The following is a 14,706-nucleotide window of genomic DNA, read 5'->3' as shown; positions in this document are numbered from 1 at the left end:
TTTGTCCTCCCTTTATTAATACTCCAATCTCTCTCACTGCATTCATAGCTGCCAGTCTTTGGCGCATATCTCTACCAGGTCTGGACTTTGACTGGGTCACTTAACATAACTAGCTGCTTTAGATCAAAGCCTGCTTTGATCTAAAGCAGCTAGTTATAGTTAAAAGGCTGTTGTCCTGCAGGAAGGTAGATCTTCGCCTCAGACCCTTTGTTCAATGGATCTTCCAATCTTTTCCAAATCCTTCTCCCTGCTGATGAAAAGCATCCCCGCAGAATGATTCTGCCAATGCCATGTTTTACCCTTATGATAGTTGCGTCTCTTAATGATCCTAAGGATGGACTGAAAAGTGCTTTGAAAGACACATACAGGAGAATTCTATTTTTTAATATTTAAGATGGTAGAAGCTTTGGATTTTGGATTTAAATCTGTATTCGTGAAAAAAAGAAAGCCTTTCTAACTGTGGGACGCCAGCTTCAATATTGAATAAGTAGCAAATATATTCAGGCTAATGATGTAATTTAGTGTGTTTAAAATCTATTTTTTATCTGGAAAAAAAAGGATTCTATTACTCTTCAGCCAGTACATGTCTGCGTGTCTTTATGTCTAACATTTTTACAGGTTTTAGCTTTTCTGCAACATTCCACTTTCCTTCATGGACCCACAATAAGTTGAATGTGAAAGGCGCAACAATCAAGTGTGAATCTAACATTAAGACTACACCATTAATAAACCTTATGCCAACTTTAGAAGTAAAGTCAGATATTCCTGTCTGTGTTGACAAACGCTTAATATTTCCTTTTTTTAATCTTTTTTAGCAGATTTTTAATCTTAAAAATCAAGACTGCCTTACAGTAATGTATTCAGCCCAATAGATTGTGATATAATATAATAGATAATCTGAGATTTTGTAATATTTTCAGTTTTACACCAAATCATAAAAGCAATGACAGAGGCAGCAAAGTGAAAAGATCAAGAACAAGATAATGTTTTTTTCATGAATAGGATTTACTGAATACACTTTGAGAAAATAAAAAAACAAACTTAATATATCAGTGAAAATGGGCTTTTATATCAATATTTCTACTCATTTTTCAATTCAATCAATTATAGAATTTATTTTTTTTCTTCTCAAAGTAGTTAATGTAGTTAATTCTTGGGGCAAGTGTATTGGAGAGCTTGTTGACTTTATTCAACAAATAATTCAGAAAATGTCAACCAAGGTTTTACTGCCTAGTTAATATGGGAAATCTTTTCTAAAACTCTATATTGGATTTCTGATTCAGGCAGAAGGTTTTAACAAAATATCATTTGTGTTAAAACCTAAGATATTAACACAATATCTTTAAATTTAAGACTTGGACAATGCTTCAAGCATCACTGAGATACAGCATCGATGCAGCCGAGGCCAGCAGGGCGACAGCGGTAGCCATGGCAACACCTACACAAGAAGAAGAAGAAGTATTTTGAAATTCTTAATCAGTAACTGCTTCCTGAAAAGAAAAGGTTAGATTAGATTAATTTTATTTTTTACTTTTGCAGAGTTACAATAAAAATGTTATATTGTATGTATATTGGTATATGTTGCTTTTGACAACAATTGATTTAAGAAACCTTTATTAGTGACTACTAAGTAAAGAAACTGTTCACTGATCTGAAACTTTAAAATTTGACAAAAAAAAACAAACAAAAAAAAACAGGAGAAATATGTAGTTGGACAAGTGTTTTCTCACATCTATATCACCCACCTATGTAGTTGTTCCTCCAGGGATGCGGCGGCTCAGCTTCTTCCATTAATGACTCTTGAAACAAACAAAGAAAATCTAATCAATCAAGCAAACATGGGGCCTGCTTTTCTGGCAGGTTTATTTAAAGAGTACAATGAAAGAAACATTAGATCAACTGCAACAAATCTGGATCAGATTTTCATTAAAAAAAATTGTAAACAAAGGTTATCAGAGAATACCATCCATCCATCCATCCATCCATCCATCCATCCATCCATCCATCCATCCATCCATCCATCCATCCATCCATCCATCCATCCATCCATCCATCCATCCATCCATCCATCCATCCATCCATCCATCCATCCATCCATCCATCCATCCATCATCAGGGTCACGGTGGAGCTGTTTCCTATCTCCAGGAAGGCGGGGTACACCCTGGAAGAGGTCGCCGGTCAATTGCAGGGGAGAAACACACAACCATGCCCACACACACTCACACCTAATGTCAATTTATAGACGCAATCAAGCTAACAGTCATGTTTTTAGACTGTGGGAGGAAGTTAGAGTTTGAAATGTAAACTGCCCTTGAATGCACTTGGCTGTTCATTGCTGTAACCCTTATATTATTGCAATAATACTTCATTTTCATTTTCCTTTGGGATCAACAAAGTATTTTTGAACTAATATGAACTTATTTTACTACCCACCAATCATAATTTAATTGAAAAGATGCAAACAATTTCTACATTTGCTTGGAAAGTGAAAGCTGAAAAGCAGTAGTTTTCATTTCGTTCAAAAGACGTTGAAAACTTGATTTGCAATGTCAAATAATAGACATTGAAAAGATATAGCAAACGTTTCAACGAGACAAAAATCAGACCGACCAAACACCAATTTTCAACAAGGACTTTTGGAGTAAATTTAAGATTATGGCGGACCTAAAATCTAAACGTCTAAATGACCTCTGGTGTTTGGGGGTAGGATCAAATTGAAATCTATGTAATTGACTTTGATTATACATTTTTTTTGTTATTATCATTAGACTGTCACAAGTACAGAGCAGTGGGCTGCCATTGTCTGGGGTTAAGGGTCATGCTCAGAGAGAGTGCCAGAGTGGCAGTGCTTGCAGGACTTACCACTTGAGCTAGCCAAGTGCTGCATAAATATATAACCACATATGTGGTTAAATTGTCTACATAGCATAGTGGCCCTTCAAAATTTCCCCACTTTCCTTAATGGGCCCTTTGCATGTCCTTGGCTGATCCACTACAATTCCTTTTTACACATTAATCTTTGTATTAAAATATTCTTTCTGTTATGATTTGTGGACATTAAGATCTAAAATGAGGTGCCTTCTCCTGGTCAGACCCTGTAATTCAGTTAAAGGGTGGAGTAAAAAAATATGCATGCCCAGGAGAAGGAGGGGGTCACTCCAGTTGCTGGAAGTTGGAGGGATTTTGCTGGGAGTTGCAGGAAAGTGGGCTGCCATTCGGCTAGCATTTGATTGGGAAGGGCCATTTTAAATGACTGCTACTGTATTCATTTATTAAATAGCCTTGAAAGTACAAAGTGCAAAGTGGGATGTGAATTGCAGCTTGAAAAACAACATGAATTCAGTTTATCTTTTGTTGGCTCTGCAGCGCTGCTCTTTATCAATTAGAAGAATTAGACCATTGCTGATGTTTTAAAGTCCAGACTAGGTGCTTTTCTTAAGCTCTGTAGTCATGGCGCAGGAAGCAAAGCTAAAATACAGTGTTTTCCTTGTCTTTTGCAGACATTATTGGGGTGATGGGATGAACAAATGTAACAAATATAAACAAAACAAACAAACTGTTTAGTACCTTCTTTAGCGTTGCTCTCTATGACTTCGGTGATCAATTCCTGTGTAATGTCCAAGTCTGCTTCAGTTGCCTCTATGTCCAACATCTCCTTAAACCGATCTGTCATTTCCGACAATCCCTCATCACTAAACTGGTAGTCGCACACACACAGTGGGCTGGTGGCTTTTACTGGACAGAAGACACGACGAGGGAGGCAGAACTGCTCTGAAATGCACAAAGAACAAGGACATCCTTAAAAACACCTCACTTCACTATTAATGACTTAATACTGGATTTTTTATTCACTTGCTATTAATCTATTTTCAATGGAACCTTGTTGCACAACAAATCTCCCCTCCTTTACATTTTTCACCTATATGTAACTGAAAGATACAGAAAGGCAGTATTGGGATTCCTCTTAGTGAGTGTTCAACTCAATGCATCCATAGTTACTCACAGTTGGTCATATAAATGTGTAGGTTGCCAGCAGCTGGCAACAGTGGGGTTAAAGCAGTCAGAGTAAAGAAAGTGATAAACATATTAGGACTGCAGGATAAGGAGCACATTTTTACTTATTAGATGCTGCTGTTTTTAAACACTTTTCTTTACCATCCCCGCACCCGCTGAGCAATGATGCATGCAGGTTTGGAAGGTGAACATAAAGCAAACAATGACGACAACAAAGGGAAGCGGCTCAGGGCTTCAGGTCAGTGGTGTGAAGTTGTCTTTAAAATGGTAAATTTTGGTGCAAAATTACTTTTTTATCAATAAATGAATTGCATAACATTTAATTGAAAGAAACAACGGTTTAATTTCTGCAGAAAAGGTATCTGTAAACTATAGTAGATTTGGAACATAAAAGTCTTACAGGTTTGCCTTGTTTAAAACTTATATTTAGATTTCTTTGTGTGTGCCTTTTTAGCAAAATGCACATGGCCTAAATTCTAAGTGTGTCCTTTAGTAAAAATCAGTGGATTTTTTTTTTTATCCAAAAAGCAAAAGCATTAATAAAGAGTGAAAATTATGTGTAGCACCATAGATGCTTTTAATCTTTCCAGGTCCTATTTGAAAGGAATTAGTACACCTTGTTTTTTTTTTGTTTTTTTTATCTATATCTGCATTAAACACCTGCTTTAGGTTTTGTTAAGCAGAAAGCTTTTGCTACAGGTTTGGAGTAAGCGGCTGCAACAGTACAACGCCCCCTCTGGTAACTTGGGAAAATACTTTCTCCATATTGACCTTTTTAATATTTTTAAAAAGGTTTAAAAATCCTGCTAAAAACTAAGCATTTTACATCTGAAACTAAAATATGGACTATAAAAATGTAATATGTGTTTGTAACGATATCCATCCATTTACGTGGTCACGCTTATCCCAAGCGGGGTCGCGCGGGGTGCTGGCGCCGATCTCCAGCTGTCTACAGGCGAAAAGGCGGGGAACTCACTGGAAGGGTCACCAGTCAATCGCAGGACTGGCGATGTGTTTGTAATGATAGTTACAAAAAAATATTTTTATCTAAAGTTTGCTAAAGATTGCTCCACATTAGTTTATCAAGCGCAACAAGCCTAATAGGGAGAGCTCAGGAGAATTTCTAGACATGTTTAAAATTCCGTTTTTTATTTAAGGTCTAGTGGAGGAATCTTCTTTCTGAAAGTAAGCATTTTTAAGCAATGCAAACAGCAACTTTTAAACAGTGTGTGCACGAGGAGAAATGGGCCTATGCATGCTCTCGCTTCCCGTTTAATAGGCGTTCCCTCTCGGGAGCGGGTAAAGAGTTGTGCGTGTGCATTTTTTATTTTTTTTTTATTTAAGGGGAGAGGGTGGGTCTTTTCAAAAATTCGCAAAAAAAAAAAAAAACTCAACTATATGAGGTTAGTTTTTCTTTTGAAAACTAATGGGTTAAAGCCTTTGGGTTAAAAACCATAATCCCTCTGAAATTGCTGAAATGATCCTCCTTACAACTGTAACCTCATCTGTAATTCGGTACATTAAGAGGATCAATCATGCAAATTTTCACCTGTCTGTTTTCTCTCTTTGTTCTCCTCGGTTTGTGTCTGCGGCTCCTCCAGCAGCATCTGAACTCTTGTGGCCACCGTAGAAATTATATCTCTCTTCAACAGCTGTCCACAAAAAAATAAATAAAATTATAGGTTCATTAAAAAGGTAAAAAATTATTTTAAAATGTTGCATTTTATAAGAACAGCATCATCACCTTCTCAGCCAGTTTAGCTTTGGGTTTGTTGCTGTGTAAGAAAGCTCTGCTATGGATCGCGCCTCTGACAGACAAACTGCCTCCACACTGCTGGACCACATCTGGGACCATCTGCCCATCCTGAATAACAGAGAAACTTCAGATCATATGCTATTTAACATAGACACTTCATGTTACTCTAAACAGAAATTCTTAGCAAAGTTGTGTAGGTTTGTGTGTTAGCTATGTTTTCTACAGCTATCACACATAGTTATTAATGTGGAAAACTGTATACAATTTCTAAATCATACCTTTTTATTTTTCTTGGAGCAGCCTAATTTAACAATAAAAATTTTGTAAAGTACACAGCATCTATGTAAAGTGCATTCATTAACTAAGGAAAGAAATAAACCGTTTTTTTTTAGATGGTTAACTTTAACCCCATGCAATTAAAGATCAAGCTGCTGTTTTTGGGGAGACATGCCAGAGATTAAAGCCTCTGTCACAAGCTATCTGGTAAAGAAAACAACAACAAAAACACCTATGAATATAATGATGAAAAATAACAAACACCTAATGTCCACTGTTGAGTATGGCAGAGGAGCTGTGATGCTGTGGGCCATTGCTTACCATCTCACTGGAGCACATGTGGTGATGAGCTCTTTCCAACATGTCGGAATTGTGAATAAAAATCAGATGGAGTCGCATTAAAAAACTAAAAATTGGCTTCATGAATCTTTCAGAGATAAGGGGGAAAGAAGGAGGAACCTCGAACTCTGAATGCTTTGCATGGATTGTGCAAAGGTCTGTTTAATTTGCAAAACAATATGGAGGAAGCTGTAATGTGGTTCTGGCAACAAAAGGAGGTAGTACAAACCATCGGCAGCTTGGGTGTTAATAATAATCTCACCAGTTATATCGTTTAGAAATAATTATTTCTAAAAGTGGGAATTTCTTTATACCAACTGATGAATTCATTATCTAAATGTGCTCGATTTAGGTTGAATGATGCTACAATTTATAGAAAGATAGATAATCTACTGCTACAAATAGTGCACATTTATAATAACTGTATTAGAAATCTCAACCAGCTAGTGTGGGCGGCACTGTGCATCTCTTACCGGTGTGATGAGCAACTGAGCTGTGTAGGTCTGTCTCACATTCTTTTTCTGGAGTGAAACAAAGAAAATAAGAAAAATGCTTCTTTACTGTAGAGACAAGCAAGAGTTCAAATTTAAGTTTCAATCATCTGTGCAACAAACAGACTGCCTTCATTTGACCCAACAGTTAAAAAAAACAAAACACTCAAACAAAACACTATCAATAACAGATTGAATTAACTTACAAAACCACACATTTAGAAATTCTTATTGCAGAATATGGCAACACCGATGGTTTATTTTTTTAAAACACAAACATATTCAATAAAGCCCAGATTTAAACTTTTTCAGTCTCTTGCTTTTCTTTAATTCAACATAAAAGCATCTAAATCATAAAGACTGGAAAAAAAACCCACTTCTGATACTCTGTGTCTTATTACTACACAGATTCAATTTCCCTTTGGAAACAATGTATTTTTGAATTGAATTGAATCAAATCATTGAGTTCTAAAGTGTAAGTAGGCGATTAACAGATTAAAATCAATTATAGCCAACGTCATGGGACTGGATTTATCCATTTATTATTTTGTTGGCTCCTTCTTTTCACTTTATACACACTTCCTGTCCTTTTGAATTGTGGAGGGATTGATAGGCTTTGTGTTTTTTTTTTGGACCCTTTAGCAAGTATAAATTTGATTTTACCAATAGAAAAAGCACAGATTCTAAAGTACAGTTATGTCCTGCATGGCTGCATTCTCTACATTGCAATATCTGCACCATGCTTTGACTGTGACAGAACATCCCATTCTACGACCCTCGTCTAAATGATGGTGAATGAAATGAACTTTATTTTCAACCTGTTGTTATAATCTAATGCTATTAATGATTATGTTTTTTTTTTTTTTGCACTCTCTTTTTTAAAAGCAGGCATTAAATATGGAAATATGTCAAATAAAAAACAAAGATTAAACCATGCTGGAGAGCACCTCAGGTATAAGAGCTTAAAGTTTAATCAAACCGAAAGGCAGAGGTGAACGTGGAGGTTTTAGTTTAGACAATCTGCGTTAAATCCAACTCCAAATAAATAAATCTGTTTCTAATATCACGTGTCTAGGTTTACTAAGTAATTGTGTTTATGTTTAACCACCTGTCCCGTTTTGATCTCCGAATCTTCCGGCAGCTTCTTTCCTTCTATTAGACAAACTCCCCTCTCAATCTGCTGCGCCCAAACTTTCAGCTCCTCCTGAAACAAGAAGCTTAAATCAGTTCCACTCAAACTTTTACATATAATAGTTTTTTTTTTATGTTTAATGTTTTTTTTCCCAACCTTAAGACAGTCATCCACAGGTTTAGTGCAGGTTATGCTGCCTGGGAGTGGTACCAACAGGTCTATATTCAGCCAACAGGACACCGTAGCCCAAGAAGAACACACGCCTGATTGGTACTTCCAATCGGCGGGCTTGGCAACACTCTGATACATACAAAAGAAAAAAATATGATCTGAGCACAACATGCTCTCTCTATTCACCAATAATCATTTAGTGTATGACTTGATTAGTCCACCTGTAAAGCAAAGGTAATTTCTTTTAGGTTATTTGAGTTTGCAAGGATTAATTTATGCAGAACTTGTGTAGATTGGGTGTGACTGACTGTTTGGCTTAAATAAACAGCTTTGTTTAGAGCAGTCAAATTGAGGTTTTTACACCTAAGAGCAAGAACAAAATGTCAAGCATGGTGGTTGCGGCATCATGCTAAAGGTCTGTTTCACTCACAGTGGTGGTGGTGCCTAAATAAATAAATAGGACTAAATTCTGCATCTTAAGACAAAACAACAGCTTGATAGTTGACTCAAATACAAATGGGTGACCAAATAGGGAAAAGTTTTTAAAAACAACACTAGTTTTAACCAGGCTAAGATTTAGTTTCTTGGAACAGCCTCAATCCTAAGAGAAAATGTATGAAATATTTTTTAAACAAAGACCTTTCCTCCATTTCTGACAGTAACAGCGATCCAAATTTTAAGCCAGAATTGTGCAAAGTCCTTGTTAGTAGCTATAAAAACAGTTTTTTCAAACTTGGTTGAGATAAAATTCTCCATTAATTCAAATTAATTCATTCTTGTTTTTTAAAATCATTATAGATAAATCATGCTTTTCCCTAAGACAAAAATAGATAAAATAGACTAGAGCTTCTGCAGTTTAAGAGGGAAGACAAAACAAACCTTTGGGTCTTTGACATCAAAGGTTCTGCAGACAGTTCTGATGGTAGAGATTGAGGAAAACCTCTGCATGGTGTGCGGTAGAAACAACATAGCGTCTCTGGGAAAAAGGATACTTTCTGGTTTTGGGGTTGATGTGGAGCGTGACGCAGTCTGTTACATCATCTCCAGCAGGCATCCAGAGCTGCTCGGAGGAGATCAGGTTCTCCACTGAAAACAGCAACTATGCAAACAAACACAGAGAGACTCCTGATGAGTCTGCAGTTCTATAAGCAACCACAGCAGAAGATACTTGGACATATTTGTTAAGGATTATAGCCATTTTAAAGCAGTGCTAAAGCACTTTCAGTTGAATTTGGCTCCCCCAGTGGACAAAAGCAGTATTGTTTTGCCTGAAAAAGACTGCATTACCAAGAGGACCAGTGCATAGCGTGGTAAAATCCTGATCTAATGGTCGCCTGCAGTTGGATTGAACTACAATCCGTTTCCAGTGGCTGTGTGAAAGATGAATAGCGATGAGATAATAAATCTAACTGTGGTAAAACATCATATGACGATGTTGAAAATAAGAAACGTTTAACTTTGGTTTTGTACCGTATTCCTGCACCACTTAGTTTGAGCCTAGAATGTAAATCCCTTTATTGTCCCACAAAGGGAAAATTCACTCTCTGCATTTAACCAATCCCCTTGGGGAGCAGTGGCCTGCCATTGTGTAGCGCCCAGGAAGCAGTGTGGAAGCCATGAATTATGTATTGACAATGAAATCAGGAGGGGAGATGGTAAAAGCCAGGAATGACATATTAAGCTTTTTATTTATATTCCACAATTGCTCCATTGGTTTCATAAAAACTGCAAAAACATTTTTTTATTTTTTTTATTTGTGGTGAAAAAGAACGAAAGTTTTTTTGTTTTGTTTGTTTTTTTAAAGTTTTGTGCAAAAGCATTTGCTATGTTAGGTAATAAATGCAGATGAAGTGTAAAATAACTACAGACAAGTAGCAATAGCAGATAATTACAGCTTAATAACATTTTAAAATTTCCAGTTTTTAATCACAATTTTTCATGCTTGCACAAAGCCACTGTACCTGTCGGAGGGTGGTTAGAGTGTCCTTGGCATCACTCTCACTGACCATAAAAACTCCCAACACAGACAGGCCTCCAGGCAGCATCCTGGATACCTGGAAAACCACAAACAAATGTTTTATATTTAAAGCATTCAACACTGGCTAACATTTAGACATATTACTCCATGTTGGATGTTGTAATACCACTAAAACTGAATCATATTCTATAAAAAAAAAACTTATTCAGGTGTGATCCAGGAAAAGACGTAAAAATGCAGATACTGAGAATAAATAGTTTACATACCTGTCTTGCATGCTCAGACACCCACTCCTTGTCCACTGACTTTCCAGCATCAGCAGACTCATTTTGGGGTGTCCTTGTTGCCATGACGATAAAATCCCTTTTAACCAAGCTCTAAAACATTCAGTGCTTAATATTACTGGATATCACTGCTCAACATGAATACAGTCATTCAGCTAAGATATTAAACAATTATTTTAGTGATTTTAAATAGCACCTTTTGACTTTGAAGAAGCTTTTTTACTTTTACTGACTAATTTTATTTCATTTTAAACTAATTTAGTTGTTTTGACATGATGTATTCAGTATAAATATCAGTCTATAAAAAAAAAAAACTTTAACCAACCTACGGAGCCTTTACCATGAAAAAAGCCGAAAATACATTGTTTATTTACACTGTAGCATCCATATAATCTGTAAAACTCCCTGCATAATTATAATAAAGCAATTTATATGCATAAATCAAGTGGAACACTATGGTGATAGCCCTACTGCTCCACTTCTGAAAGTAAAATCTGTTAGGCTCTTTTTGGCATCAAGACAATTATTGTTATTGCCACATTGCCAGGCAGGACACTGTTAAAAATTTTTTTTAATAGTTTTTGAAGGTTGTGAATGTATTTTATTTTTAGAATGGATTTTATTTGATGCATTAACAAAAAGAAACATACACTTTTACAAATAGAAGGAAAAGAGTAAATAATTTTTCCAAGGAAAAACGTTGATCCATAGTTAGTTTCCTTAACTCTGATACCTATTAATAACATTTGGGGCTACCAATTCCCTTCAAAAGTCACCTTATTAGTGAAAATAATCCTAAATGTATCCTTTTATCTATCTACACATGCGTTCAGTAAGGGCTGAATGCATCAATGAAATAACAACAGTATCATTAAAGGTATAGTCGAGGATTTCGCGCCTTCTCCACTTAGAACAAAAAAATGCACATGCACAACCCTGTACCCGCTCCAAAAAGGGAACGCCTATTAAACGAGAGCATGCAAGAGCCCATTTCTCTTCATGTACACTCAGTTTAAAAGTTGCTGTTTACATCGCTCATTGAAGCTTACTTTCCAACAGAAGATTTGCAATTTTCCACTATCTCAGACTCACCACCGGTAAGTGAAAATGGGGACGAGTACATAGGACAGCCTTACGTAAACATATCACTAGAATAATTGACATAGGAGGACCACTTATTTTGATGATCCCCCTGGATAAAGAACATCCTCCACTATACCTTTAAAGTGAAGGTCAGGATAAGTTTAAACTATGTTTAAGATTAAAGTAGTTGGGTAATAAATATATATTTCAAACTCTGAAAAAAATCACTGATATATAGGCCACTAATGCTAGCAAAATAAATAGAGAAGCAATAAAATAACACATCCCAACTCTTGATAAGCCTTCAGGGAAAAGTTGGAAGAACTTAACTACCATTAAAAGTAAACCATAGGAAATGTGTTTAGTTTTCCACAATCCACATGGGTACATGTGATCAGATGAGACAAAAACTACTAGAAAAATAATAGAATGTGTGAAGGAAAGCTTACTAAACACATAAATCCCAACTACAGCCCCCCCGAACATAAAACATGGTTGAGATAACATCATGCTGTGAGGACACTTTCTTCCATCATGCACATGCTTGTGGTGACCTGTCTCATAAAAATAGGTTAAATGTATTTGTATGGTCATTACATTTCTGCAGTGCAAGTGCAATAACCCAAGTCAACTACTTTGTAGTCTTCCCTTACCTCTCTACTGTGCAGATATTTTTATATGCAAGGAAGGCATATTCCAGGACATTACAACTTTTTTCTCTTATGCTTTTTTGGTACTATATGCACTCTTTTTATATTGTCTGTTGTATTTTTTTTTTATCTTTAAAGGTATCTTGTTTTAACTCACTGTACTCTATATAAGCTACTGGAAGTAGAATTTCCCTGAAGGACTAATCCTAAGGGATAAATAAAGTTGAGTCTAAATCTAAATTGTGGTTTTCACCCGGCTTAATGCTAAAAGGGGTGAAAATACAGGTGCTGATCATAAAATTAGAATATCATGAAAAAGTAGATTGATTTCAGTAATTCCATTTAAAAAGTGAAACTTGTATATTATATTCATACATTACATACAAACTCATATATTTCAGATGTTTATTTTGTTTAATTTTGATGATTACAAATGACAACAAATGAAAATCTCAAATTCATCATATCAGAAAATTAGAATATTACTGAAGACCAATAAAAACAAAGGATTTATAGAAATGTTGGCCAACTGAAAAGTATGAACATGAAAAGTATGAGCATGTACAGCACTCAGTATTTAGTTGGGCCTCCTTTGGCCTGTATTACTGCAGCAATGCGGCGTGGCATGGAGTCGATCAGTCTGTGGCACTGCTCAGGTGTTATGATAGCCCAGGTTGCTCTAATAGTGGCTTTTAGCTCTTCTGAATTGTTGGGTCTGGTGTATTGCATCTTCTTCTTCACAATACCCCATAGATTTTCTATGGGGTTAAGGTCAGGAGAGTTTGCTGGCCAATTAAGAACAGGGATACCATGGTCCTTCAACCAGGTACTGGTAGCTTTGGCACTGTGTGCAGGTGCCAAGTCCTGTTGGAAAATGAAATCTGCATCTCCAAAAAGTTGGTCAGCTGCAGGAAGCATGAAGTGCTCTAAAACTTCCTGGTATGTGGCTGCGTTGACCCTGGACCTCAGAAAACACAATGGACCAACACCAGCAGATGACATGGCACCCCAAACCATCACTGACTGTGGAAACTTTACACTGGACTTCAAGCAACGTGGATGAAGTGCCTCTCTTCTTTTCCTCCAGACTCTGGGACCTTGATTTCCAAAGGAAATGCAAAATTTACTTTCATCAGAGAACATGACTTTGGACCACTCACCAGCAGTCCAGTCCTGTTTCTCTTTAGCCCAGGCAAGACGCTTCTGACGCTGTCTGTGGTTCAAGAGTGGCTTGACACAAGGAATGCGACAGCAGAAACCCATGTCTTTCATACGTCTGTGTGTGGTGGTTCTTGAAGCACTCACTCCAGCTGCAGTCCACTTTTTGTGAATCTCCCCCACATTTTTGAATGGGTTTTGTTTCACAATCCTCTCCAGGGTGCGGTTATCTCTCTTGCTTGTACACTTTTTTCGACCACATCTTTTCCTTCCCTTCGCCTCTCTATTAATGTGCTTGGACACTGAGCTCTGTGAACAGCCAGCCTCTTTAGCGATGACCTTTTGTGTCTTGCCCTCCTTGTGCAAGGTGTCGATGGTCGTCTTTTGGACAACTGTCAAGTCAGCAGTCTTCCCCATGATTGTGTAGCCTATAGAACTAGACTGAAAGACCATTTAAAGGCTTTTGCAGGTGGTTTGAGTTAATTAGCTGATTAGTGTGGCACCAGGGGCCATCAATTTTGAACCTTTTCACAATATTCTAATTTTCTGATATGATGAATTTGAGATTTTCATTTGTTGTCATTTGTAATCATCAAAATTAAACAAAATAAACATCTGAAATATATGAGTTTGTATGTAATGTATGAATATAATATACAAGTTTCACTTTTTAAATGGAATTACTGAAATCAATCTACTTTTTCATGATATTCTAATTTTATGACCAGCACCTGTAAGTGCAAAGACCCACCTGTCCAATAAGCAGCCCTGTAACTGGACCTGTGAGCTGTGAGCACAGTTTGGACAAATATCCCTCTACATCCTCTTCAACAATATAGCTGCGACCCATACTGCAAAACAAAGACAAATAGGAGTTGTATCAATTCATTAACTTAATGTTACATGTAATGGGTTTGCAGTGGAAAACAGTTCTATGAAAGACAAGCAGAGGACTTGGACCCATAAAATAACAAGACAACGGTTTCACTTGCAGAGAAGTTATTAACAGTAACAAAACTCAAGCTTATTGTCATTAATGTGGTCGAGTGTCTTAGTAGCGATAGCTAGTTGGGGTGTGTGACATTTTTATGATGGCATTTTGACAGGTTACATTTTTAAAAGAACCCGCATGTTGGAGTTTAACAAATTTCACATAAGTGCAGAATTTTCCTCACATGGTTAAACTACGAAACATTTACAAACCTGAAAGCTGTCCTGACAGCTGGCTGTGGTTCGTCAGCAAAGTAAAAAAAATGAGAAAACTACAACTTTAACGCGTTATTTGATGACGTATATCCGTCGCCGACTTATATCGTAACTATAGACTTCTATGTTTTTTCCAAAATAAGACTAGAAGTCACTGAGCCATCAGA

At 36.6% G+C, this 14,706-nt stretch overlaps 1 protein-coding gene across 1 annotated transcript; it reads right to left on the bottom strand.

The window, feature by feature from the left end:
• Window positions 1-1,248: 1,248 nt before the first annotated feature.
• On the bottom strand, window positions 1,249-14,183 carry odr4 (odr-4 GPCR localization factor homolog). The gene is made up of 13 exons (XM_038271511.1): window positions 14,085-14,183; window positions 10,425-10,535; window positions 10,142-10,234; window positions 9,173-9,279; window positions 9,060-9,096; window positions 8,166-8,309; window positions 7,986-8,081; window positions 6,860-6,907; window positions 5,760-5,879; window positions 5,565-5,667; window positions 3,569-3,772; window positions 1,746-1,799; window positions 1,249-1,438 (listed from the first exon to the last, which is right to left on the bottom strand). Exons 1-13 carry the CDS (start codon window positions 14,181-14,183, stop codon window positions 1,368-1,370), a joined length of 1,287 nt encoding a protein of 428 aa, XP_038127439.1. The 3' UTR covers window positions 1,249-1,367.
• Between the last annotated feature and the right edge of the window lie 523 nt (window positions 14,184-14,706).

The sequence above is a fragment of the Cyprinodon tularosa genome, unplaced genomic scaffold (assembly GCF_016077235.1).
Source record: "Cyprinodon tularosa strain WSP-4 unplaced genomic scaffold, ASM1607723v1 ctg12, whole genome shotgun sequence".
Classification (NCBI taxonomy): domain Eukaryota; kingdom Metazoa; phylum Chordata; class Actinopteri; order Cyprinodontiformes; family Cyprinodontidae; genus Cyprinodon; species Cyprinodon tularosa.
Note: the sequence above shows the minus strand (reverse complement) of the source record. Positions and strands in the feature narration are given on the sequence as shown.

What these genes read in the sequence shown, in the direction of transcription:
- odr4 (XM_038271511.1), bottom strand. Translation starts at nt 14,183, where the DNA reads ATGGGTCGCAGCTATATTGTTGAAGAGGATGTAGAGGGATATTTGTCC. An exon ending in TGTCTGAGCATGCAAGACAG is followed by an intron (nt 10,235 to 10,424) that starts GTATGTAAACTA and finishes GTGGTTTTCCAG; the next exon opens with GTATCCAGGATGCTGCCTGG. An exon ending in CTGGAGGAACAACTACATAG is followed by an intron (nt 1,439 to 1,745) that starts GTGGGTGATATA and finishes CTTCTTGTGTAG; the next exon opens with GTGTTGCCATGGCTACCGCT.